Source organism: Pelobates fuscus, chromosome 2, assembly GCF_036172605.1.
Source record: "Pelobates fuscus isolate aPelFus1 chromosome 2, aPelFus1.pri, whole genome shotgun sequence".
Lineage (NCBI taxonomy): Eukaryota > Metazoa > Chordata > Amphibia > Anura > Pelobatidae > Pelobates > Pelobates fuscus.
In genome coordinates, this window is record NC_086318.1 from 2988151 (window position 1) to 2999814 (window position 11664).

Genomic DNA, 11664 nt, shown 5'->3' on the forward strand with positions numbered 1-11664 from the left:
TGAGGGCCCTGCTCAGTGAGTTTACATGTTAGAGGGAGTGGGGTATAGTGACACAGTAACAGAGGGATTGAGGGCCTGCTCAGTGAGGTTACATGTTAGAGGGAGTGGGGTATAGTGACACAGTAACAGAGGGATTGAGGCTCTGCTCAGTGAGATTACATGCTAGAGGGAGTGGGGTATAGTGACACAGTAACAGAGGGATTGAGAGCCTGCTCAGTGAATTTACATGTTAGAGGGAGTTGGGTATAGTGACACAGTAACAGAGGGATTGAGGCCCTGCTCAGTGAGTTTACATGTTAGAGGGAGTGGGGTATAGTGACACAGTAACAGAGGGATTGAGGGCCCTGCTCAGTGAGTTTACATGTTAGAGGGAGTGGGGTATAGTGACACAGTAACATAGGGATTGAGGGCCCTGCTCAGTGAGTTTACATGTTAGAGGGAGTGGGGTATAGTGACACAGTAACAGAGGGATTGAGGGCCTGCTCAGTGAGGTTACATGTTAGAGGGAGTGGGGTATAGTGACACAGTAACAGAGGGATTGAGGGCCTGCTCAGTGAGTTTACATGTTAGAGGGAGTGGGGTATAGTGACACAGTAACAGAGGGATTGAGGGCCCTGCTCAGTGAGTTTACATGTTAGAGGGAGTGGGGTATAGTGACACAGTAACAGAGGGATTGAGGGCCTGCTCAGTGAGGTTACATGTTAGAGGGAGTGGGGTATAGTGACACAGTAACAGAGGGATTGAGGGCCTGCTCAGTGAGTTTACATGCTAGAGGGAGTGGGGTATAGTGACACAGTAACAGAGGGATTGAGGGCCTGCTCAGTGAGTTTACGTGTTAGAGGGAGTGGGGTATAGTGACACAGTAACAGAGGGATTGAGGGCCCTGCTCAGTGAGTTTACATGTTAGAGGGAGTGGGGTATAGTGACACAGTAACAGAGGGATTGAGGGCCTGCTCAGTGAGATTACATGCTAGAGGGAGTGGGGCATAGTGCAACAAAAAGGTAAGGGTAGGGTAGAAAAGTAGGTTGCTAGGCTAGTGTTCATTGAGGGCTTAGTGTTGTTTTGATGACAGTTCCAGGAGAGGAATCAGGGTGCAGGGAGGGAAAGCTGTTTAATTGACATGCTTTCCTAAAGAAGTTTTGAAGGAGTAGAGATTGGGTGAGAGTCTAACAGAGGGGAAGGGTGTTCCATAGGAACCGTGCAGATGGGACATATTTGTGTATTAGTGAGGATAAGTAGGTTGGAGCAGCATTATGTAGAAATTTGTAAGCAAGTATCAGGATCTTAAATGGAGTCCGATATCTTTCGGAAAGCCAATGTAGGGACTAACAGAGAGGGAGGCGTGGGCGGACAGGAAGATGCGCCTCGCCGCTGCATTCATTATAGACTGTAATGGGGCAAGTTGGGAACACGTAAGACCACTGAGAAACGGATTACAGTAGTCAAGGCAAGAGAGGACAGTGGCATGGACAAGCGCCTTTGCCATATGAGTCGTTAAATAGGGTAGGATGCAAGCAATGTTTTTGAGATTGAAGTGGCAGGTTTTGGGGATTGTTTGGATGAGGGGTGAAGGAGAGGTCAAAGTCAAAGAGAACACCTAAGTAGCGAGCCTGCGAGGTACAGCTGATGGTAGCGCCGTTTACTTGGAGGGAAATTGACAAGGGAGTAGCAACACTTGAGGGATGGAAGACTAGAAGTTCTGTTTTGGACAGGTTCAGTTTAAATGAGCAGCCATCCAATTGGAAATAGAGAGGCAGTCAGAGACACGAGTCAAGAGGGACGGGGAGAGATCAGGGGAGGACAGATAAATTTGAATGTCAACCGCATAGAAATGATACTGGAAGCCGAAGATGCTGATAAATTAGAATAAGAAACCAAGGACAGACCTTTGGATGACACCAACAGAGATTGGGGAGAAGAGGCAGTCAGAGAAAGAAACATTGAAAGAGTACTCAGAGAGGTAGGAAGAGCACCAGGAGAGAGTGAAAACGGAGGCCCGTTACAGGTTGCTAATAGCTCCATATACCATGGTGGCTTCATAGAGTTGTTTAGGTTGAAAACGCTCCAATTGAGGTCAACCTTTTAAATTACTATATAGCCATCTCCAGGGTGCCTGCTCCACGTCTCTAGTATTCGCCAGGCTACATATGACTGCTACAAGTTGGCAGCAACATGGTATGTATGGGCCATCAGCAACACTGAATGTATAAAAAATGTTTACACCCCCATCTCCTGCCACGGACAACAAATAAAAATGAAAAATTCCGACCACCACAGTAAAAATAGGTTTTATTAGTAATTTTATATTTAGTTAAAGACATAAAAGCAAGATTTCAATTAAGAAATACAGTACATCTCATTGCGGGAGGATGAACCAGCCAGTGCTTTAATATGACAGTGGAACATTACATGCGGTCACGGCCCAGGCTGCTCAGTCACCGGCTCTAATAGAAGCCTGCTCGTGGACAACATGGTGGAGTGTTGGAGACTTTGGGGTGTTGGACTTGAAATTAATCAATTCAGAGCAGCTTAAAACAAATCTGAGGAAATAACTCAAAAAACACTTCATTCTTTTCCAGTGTCCTGTGTAAAACATGAAACAAAGCCATAAATAGATCAAACATGTAAAATAATCTGACTGGTTCTAAATAATCTGGGCGTATGGGAGGACAGTCTGGTAGTTTCTCATTTGCATTTAGCCTACAGAATATGCAGACCTTCCAATAACATGGTTCTCTCCTAGTTCACATGAGGTGATGCCTCAGCTACCCTGGACAGTGCATTAATCTAACAAAGCTTGATTTACATCGGAGAACAGTCCACAATTCCAAGAACCCAAGCAATTGGCTTGACCTTTAACTGGAGTAGGAGAACACAACGTTCTTACATTTATATGCGACACCTACCTCTATGCATTGGCCTCAATTAGTTGGTGAGTTTCTGGTCTTAGAGATTCGTCCATTTTCTCCTTCTCTGCTTCCTCCTCCTGCAACTGTCAAAGGAAACCACTTCATGTTGGAGCCCATGTAACCCCACACAACCTGTGTCAACCCCCGCCCCTCAATCCACAGATCCTCTTCCCAGTGCCACCTGCAGCCTCCATCTCTCCCCCACCCAGAATGCAATAGTCAAACTCACTCTCTCCCACGCTGAATGCAATAGTCAAACTCACTCTCTCCCACCCTGAATGCAATAGTCAAACTCACTCTCTCCCACCCTGAATGCAATAGTCAAACTCACTCTCTCCCACCCTGAATGCAATAGTCAAACTCACTCTCTCCCACCCTGAATGCAATAGTCAAACTCACTCTCTCCCACCCAGAATGCAATAGTCAAACTCACTCTCTCCCACCCAGAATGCAATAGTCAAACTCACTCTCTCCCACCCAGAATGCAATAGTCAAACTCACTCTCTCCCACCCAGAATGCAATAGTCAAACTCACTCTCTCCCACCCAGAATGCAATAGTCAAACTCACTCTCTCCCACCCTGAATGCAATAGTCAAACTCACTCTCTCCCACCCAGAATGCAATAGTCAAACTCACTCTCTCCCACCCAGAATGCAATAGTCAAACTCACTCTCTCCCACCCAGAATGCAATAGTCAAACTCACTCTCTCCCACCCAGAATGCAATAGTCAAACTCACTCTCTCCGACCCAGAATGCAATAGTCAAACTCACTCTCTCCCACCCTGAATCCAATAGTCAAACTCACTCTCCCACCCTGAATGCAATAGTCAAAACACTCTCACACTGAACAGAGCAGCCAAGATAATATGTTGCATTGACTTTGGGTAAGATGCTAAACTGCATTAATACACACCCTCTGTCTAAGGTAAGTCTCTCCACATGGGCCAATGCCACGCAGGATAAATGCCACCACACAGCAGCGCACAGATAGTGCTGTCTCCACAGCTGAAAGGAACATGGAAGGAAACCACAAAGCTAGCGTAGTGTCCTGCAAAGAAAATAAATCATGTTAAATCAGTGTAAATCATCCTCTGGGTTTAACAGATATAGCATCCGCTCATTCCCGATCTCAACAACCCCGATACCTGGCCAATTCAATCCCAACAACCCAGATACTTGGCCAATTCAATCTCAACAACCCAGATACCGCGCCAATTCAATCTCAACAACACCCAATACCTTGCTAATTCAATCCAAACCCTGATACTGCGCTAATTCAATCAAAACCACCATACCTGGCCTCCAAACCCAGATACCGTGCTAATTCAATCCAAACCTCCATACCCGACATCCAAACCTCACTAACTAAATCCATACTTTAGACTCCACAGAATAGAATGTCCATTTGTACCTACAGTGGAAAAAAAATATCCCCCATTATCTCCTTCTACCATGTAGAAGCAGAGGACAAGAAGAGGATCTACATGTAAAATTCCCAACTTTCAGATTAAATAATTTTCCTCAAATATCTGAGCATAATCTATTTTTTGTTAAATAAAATAAAATGAATTTTTTAAACTTACATTTAATCTTTGCTATTCGGCTAGTTTATATCACTGTAACCGGTTTCCTCTACCTTGTGGCAGTTTTTCTGTGTACCGTTAGCTCCAATCTCCCACCAATATCTCCCTATGGTACTCACATATATTCGAGTTGTATCAAAAGGGCACTCGTTGCTCATAACGACAGAGTGTGTTTCTGCAGGCAGAATAGTGGAATTGCAGCCAGATATCAAGTTCTTCCCTCCATTGGCAATGGTGAGGGAGATGGAGAGGATTAAACCCAGGAAACAGGCAGCAGAGAGCAGGGAATTCAGCAGGGAGAGAACCAGGAGAGCCCAATGCTGCACGGAACAAAAACATGAGAGACAGACAAGGAGAACGGGGAGAGCCCAATGCTGCACAGAACAAAAACATGAGAGACAGACAAGGAGAACGGGGAGAGCCCAATGCTGCACAGAACAAAAACATGAGAGACAGACAAGGAGAACGGGGAGAGCCCAATGCTGCACAGAACAAAAACATGAGAGACAGACAAGGAGAACGGGGAGAGCCCAATGCTGCACAGAACAAAAACATGAGAGACAGACAAGGAGAACGGGGAGAGCCCAATGCTGCACAGAACAAAAACATGAGAGACAGACAAGGAGAACGGGGAGAGCCCAATGCTGCACAGAACAAAAACATGAGAGACAGACAAGGAGAACGGGGAGAGACAGACAAGGAGAACGGGGAGAGACAGACAAGGAGAACGGGGAGAGACAGACAAGGAGAACGGGGAGAGACAGACAAGGAGAACGGGGAGAGACAGACAAGGAGAACGGGGAGAGACAGACAAGGAGAACGGGGAGAGACAGACAAGGAGAACGGGGAGAGACAGACAAGGAGAACGGGGAGAGACAGACAAGGAGAACGGGGAGAGACAGACAAGGAGAACGGGGAGAGACAGACAAGGAGAACGGGGAGAGACAGACAAGGAGAACGGGGAGAGACAGACAAGGAGAACGGGGAGAGACAGACAAGGAGAACGGGGAGAGACAGACAAGGAGAACGGGGAGAGACAGACAAGGAGAACGGGGAGAGACAGACAAGGAGAACGGGGAGAGACAGACAAGGAGAACGGGGAGAGACAGACAAGGAGAACGGGGAGAGCCCAATGCTGCATGGAACAAAAACATGAGAGACAGACAAGGAGAACACAGAGAGAGACACAAGGAGAACACACACAGAGAACGGGGAGAGACAGACAAGGAGAACACAGAGAGAGACACAAGGAGAACACACACAGAGAACGGGGAGAGACAGACAAGGAGAACACACACAGAGAGAACGGGGAGAGACAGACAAGGAGAACACACACAGAGAGAACGGGGAGAGACAGACAAGGAGAACACACACAGAGAGAACGGGGAGAGAGACAAGGAGAACACACACACACACACACACAGAACGGGGAGAGAGACAAGGAGAACACATAGGTTTTTTCTTCTTATTGATTAGGAGGAAAGAAATAAGATCACAGTGATAAATTATAATTATAGCACAAATAATGTACAAGAGATAAACATAGGTGAGGATATAAAAATAGATTATATATTAGCTAAAGCATATTAAGAAAGTGGTCACTGGTTAAAGCTTTTATGGAATTCGGCATAAAAATGGTATTGAAGGGTTGAACATTTTCTCGTGTTAATATTTTTTATAAGATATATACCTGTCTGCTCTAGTTTGCGGCTTAATCCAGCTGTAGGTTCGTAAGAACTTAGAAGCGTGTCCTTCTTCCTCGACTTGGTCAGGAGAGTTAGGTCACACTTATTTAAAGGGTAGGTGTTGTGGGATGCCCGTCAATATATACACAATTCTACAAACTCTCAGGAAATTAAAAATAACTTCTCAACTGCAGTTCAAAATAAATTTGAGAAAATGTTAAATAGAATAAAGCAGCTAGAACTAAAAGAATCAAAAACTTGGGCTACCTTAAAATGAAATTCTACCATAGTAGGAATAGGGCAGACAAAATCCCAACAAAAACTCAAAATGATATTAAGAGAAAGTGTCTTTGATTAGAGTAAAAAATCAAGTCTATATGACACCAAAAGAAATAGCAGATGCATTATTCGACTTTTATAAACATCTGTATAAACCTTCCCACAAAAACCTCAAGAGGGAATTAAAAATTACCTTAAAATAACATTACCCAAATTTCCATAAAAAATAAATAATTTTTTTTTAAAAAGAATAGATTAACGTCATCAATAAAAAGACTAGAAGTAGAGAGGAATTTAAAAATGAATGCAAAATAAAATGCCAGCTCTAGACGGCTTAAGCTATTTTTTTTTATTTTTTTTTTAATATAAAAACAACATTTCTGATTTAGTTAAAATCTACGAGATTGTGATGGGGGCCTTTTCTACAGAAATGTTAAAAGCAAATATTCTACTAATCTTAAAACAAGGAAAGGACTCATCAGAATTAACTAGTTATCGCCCAATCTCATTAATCGATGTAGACACAAAAGTTATTTTCCTCAGTTTTAGCTGAACGCTTGAAAGATATTTTGCTTACCATGATCCATCAAGATCAGGTTGATTATGTTCCAGGCAGGTCATGGTGCATTAATATTAGACATATACTCAATATTTTGGACTCGGCAGAGCAAAGCGGCACTGCTCCTTACCCTGTCAGACGCAGAGAAAGCGTTTGACAGGGTGGTAGAAGAGTACATGCTTGCAACACTACAGGCCTATGGTCTGAACGACTGGATGCTGGCATCAATAAAATCCCTTTATACAGCTCCGGCTGCAACATTAGTGGGCATAAACTATAGTTCAGACTGGTTGAAATTAAAAAAACAGAACCAGGCAAAGCTGTCCACTGTCCCCAATACTATTTATAATGTCCATTGAACCATTCGCTACAAAAATAAAGAGATAAAAGAGATACAGACAATAAAGAGATAAAAGGTTATCCAATTAAAAGTAACGAGTCAAAAATTTGCCTTTATGAAGAAGTTTTTATTTTCCTGACTGACCAGATATATCAAAAAAAAATTTTTTAAAAAAAATTATAAAAAAAAAATTTAATAGAAGAAATAGATATGTTTACTCATGTTTCTGGTTACAAATTATATATGGACAAAAAAAAAAAAAAAAAAAACTGTTGCCCAATTTTTAAATATGGATAAAAATGAAAAAGAGAATTGGCAGTAGCTATAACTTTGATTTCTCTAAAAGAAAATTTTAGGTCAGTTAGAATTATAATTCCTAAATACATAAAAAGGATAGCCAAGCGCAATATTTTAAATACCATAAGATCTATGAATAAGATTTTAAAGGAGTGGAGTGATAAGGACGTTTCATGGTATGGACGAATTAACATTATAAAACCTTATGTCTTACCCAAGTGTATCTACTTAGTCAGGATGCTGTCCTTAAGTTCCCCAGCTCCTTGGTTTAAACAAGTACAAAGAAGATTTAGACATTTTGTATGGAAAGGTAAAATTGCATGCATCAGTTCTAGCATATTGTCAAAAGATATTAAGAATGGAGGTTTAAAGGGACACTATTGTCACAACTTTAGCTTAATGAAGCAGTTTTGGTGTATAGAACATGCCCCAGCAGCCTCACTGCTCAATCCTCTGCCATTTAGGAGTTAAATCCCTTTGTTTATGAACCCTAGTCACACCTCCCTGCATGTGACTTGCACAGCCTTCCATAAACACTTCCTGTAAAGAGAGCCCTATTTAGGCTTTCTTTATTGCAAGTTCTGTTTAATTAAGATTTTCTTATCCTGTGCTATGTAAATAGCTTGCTAGACCCTGCAAGAGCCTCCTGTATGTGATTAAAGTTCAATTTAGCGATTGAGATACAATTATTTAAGGTAAGTTACATCTGTTTGAAAGTGAAACCAGTTTTTTTTTCATGCAGGCTCTGTCAATCATAGCCAGGGGAGGTGTGGCTAGGGCTGCATAAACAGAAACAAAGTGATTTAACTCCTAAATGACAGTGAATTGAGCAGTGAAATTGCAGGGGAATGATCTATACACTAAAACTGCTTTATTTAGCTAAAGTAATTTAGGTGACTATAGTGTTCCTTTAAAGATCAGTATTATGAGGCCAGTATCCTTTATCATGTAAATAAGATTGTATAATTCAGTGTTTAAAAATGAAGATTGGTATTATTTGGAGGAGGCAAAGAATGCCGATTGTAAGACCGTATCCACATTTATTTTGAAGAAAAAAAAATCTGCAGATAGGTAAAGATAGTTGTATGATTCATAGTTCAATAATACCATTATGGTACAAGTTTAAAAAAGAAAAAACGCTAATCTAGCAAATAAAGTCCCAAGATCCAGCAACATTCAAGTAACAAAACAAAACCTGGAAAATGTATATTTGGAAAACTGGAAGAGAGCAGGTATTGAACGTGTAGACCAAATTGTAGAAAATACCAATAAAAAAAAAAAAGTTTGAAGACTGTAACGGATCCCCAATACTCCAACTGAGTACTTCCCCAAATCCCAAGTGAAACCGTGATCAGAGCTCTTAGCTACCCAAACATCAGCAGAGACTTGATTAAGGGTACAACAGGAATATCTTTAATGGGACAAAGTACAATTTATAAAAACATGGCCCTGGAACACTCCCACAGCACGACTGTGCATAAAGAATAAAAATACCCCAAAACATAGCAAAGACAAAATAACCCCACACACAATACATCCTCAAATAGCTCCTGGTCCCATCTATGATCCCTGTAAATAGCGGAGCTATCGGATGTACAGAGCCCAAGATATCGTTGTATAAAGTCTGGGCTTGAGGCTCTGTACATGCCCGTAAATAGTTCCACAGAATCATTTGGTTTAGGCCGGTAGATTCAAACTTTACGCCTAAACCACGCAGCGACCAATCAGCACTCAGTGAGGGGTTTCAAGCTAAGCCCTTGAACTCGCACTGGCCTATCAGGAGAAAGGGCGCAAACCAGTTTGACCAATCAGCGCCCTATTATAGGGACCCCCATAAATGTCATATCCCCAATAGCCTGGACCAGGTCCCGCTGCCTCTTTTCATGCGACAAGCTGGCCGCCATTTTCTCCAGAACGTGTTGTTCAGCCACACAGTGAGATCACCAATTCCTGCGCACAAACAGCTTCTTCTCATTCTCCATAATCTCCGTCTTCAGGATACTGCTCTCTCTCCTGGTGCTCCTCCTACCTCTCCCAGCACTTTTTAAGTATTTCTTTCTCTGGCTCTGCCTTTTTTCCCCCAACCCCTCTCTGTTGGTGTCCCCCAAGATTCTGTCCTTGGTCCCCTACTGTTCTATATCTATACCACCTCCCTTGACTTCTGTTACCATTTCTATGCAGATTACACGCAAATCTACCTGTCCACTCCTGATCTCTCTGCCCATCTTGACTGCCTCTCTGCGATTTCCAACTGAATGGCTGCTCACTTACTTAAACTCGACCTGTCCAAAACAAAACTCCTGGTCTTTCCTCTCTCAAGTGTTACTATTCCAGTGTCTGCCTCCCTCCAAGTCAACGGCGCTACCATCACATCTACATCGCAGGCTTGCTGCCTGGATGTTCTCTTTGACTCCAACCTCTCCTTCACCCCTCATGTCCACTCAATTACCAAATCCTGTCGCTTCCATCTCAAAAACATAGCGTGCATCCGCCCCTATTTAACACTAGATGCGGCTAAGGTGCTGGTCCATGCTGTTGTTCTCGCTCGCCTTGACTACTGCAATACCCTTCTCAGTGGTCTTACGTGTTCCCAGATTGCACCACTGCAATCAATAATTACCGCGGTGGCGAGACTCATTTTCCTGTCCTCTCGCACCTCCCACGCCTCCCCGCTCTGTCAGTCCCTGCATTGGCTCCCAGTTAGATATAGGGCTCAATTTAAAATTCTGGTGCTTTCTTACAAATGCCTACATAATGCTGCTCCAACCTACCTATCCTCCCTAATACACAAGTATGTCCCGTCGAGGCCCCTACGCTCTGCCAAAGACCTACGTATATTCTCTGTCCGTACTCCCACCTCTAATGCTCGCCTCCAAGATTTCTCCAGGGTTGCACCTCTTCTGTGGAACTCCCTTCCCTCCTCCGTAAGAATTTCACCCAGTCTCCACTTATTCAAAATATCATTGAAAACCTACTTCTTCAAGAAAGCATATAAATTAAACAGTTAGCAGGTTTTTATCACCCCCCCCCCCCACATGACTCCTCTCCTGCAACTGTCACAAATTACCTACTAATCCCTCAGTGAATACTTTTCTAATAACCTACTTCGTACCCCTACTTTTACCCTTTGTGTCACTATACCCCACTCCCTCTAGAATGTAAGCTCATTGAGCAGGGCCCTCCACCTCTCTGTTCCTGTACATCCAGTTGTCTGGTTACAATTACATGTCTGTTAGTCCACCCATTGTACAGCACTACGGAATCTGATGGCCCTATAAAAAATAATGTGCGCAGCAGTTAAGATCTTAATTGCATGAGGCTGGAAACAGAAGCATTAGTTTTTCAAGATCAGCCTTCTTGAATCGACTCCTTTGGCAGTTAAAGATGGAAATAGGTAGAAAAACAAGACATCATCTGTCATTATGCTCTTGAATTAGCTCACATCTTCTTAAACTTGAATTTTTTATTGAAGTTTTTGTACCCAGCTTGGCAGCCAATTTTATGTTCATTTATGGCTGTCTAATTAAAGTAATGTGATTTTCTTTGCATTGTATATTTATACTGGAAGACATTTTGTGTTAAGACAAATTAGAAGTGTATACCGCCTGTCACCCTCAGAACAGAGGTGACTCCATTTTGTAACAGAATGCTAAGACAGACACAATATTTCTCTCTCTATCACTATTCATTCAAGTCTGAGCTAAGGAATGCGACTTTTGTAAACAAGACCAGAGATAAGGCATGATGTCTAAAGCAAAAGGGGGGTTGAATGCTATACACACACTATCCACTTATAATTTACTAATATATATATATATATATATTAATAATAAAGAATATTCATGGATAAAATATCAATTAAGAAATATCATATTTACTAATGTTAGTGGAGTGTAAATCTTAAACACATGTCACACAGGAAAAACAGACATCAAATGACAGATAACACTAAGTAATTAATTTTACTTTCTAAAAAAACACACCAAAACGGAATCTTACAAAGTTGCAT

At 42.3% G+C, this 11664-nt stretch overlaps 1 protein-coding gene across 1 annotated transcript in view; it reads right to left on the reverse strand.

Moving 5' to 3' along the window:
• Positions 1-2396: 2396 nt before the first annotated feature.
• The window catches only part of LOC134585351 (keratinocyte-associated protein 3-like), a 27035-nt gene continuing 17767 nt past the window's right edge, over positions 2397-11664 (reverse strand). The window contains exons 4-7 of the mRNA XM_063440757.1: positions 4615-4815; positions 3826-3960; positions 2908-2993; positions 2397-2584 (exon numbers count right to left, since the gene is read on the reverse strand). Coding sequence (XP_063296827.1) covers positions 2910-2993; positions 3826-3960; positions 4615-4815 — 420 coding nt within the window. The 3' untranslated portion in view covers positions 2397-2584; positions 2908-2909. The remainder of the gene's footprint in view (positions 2585-2907; positions 2994-3825; positions 3961-4614; positions 4816-11664) is intronic.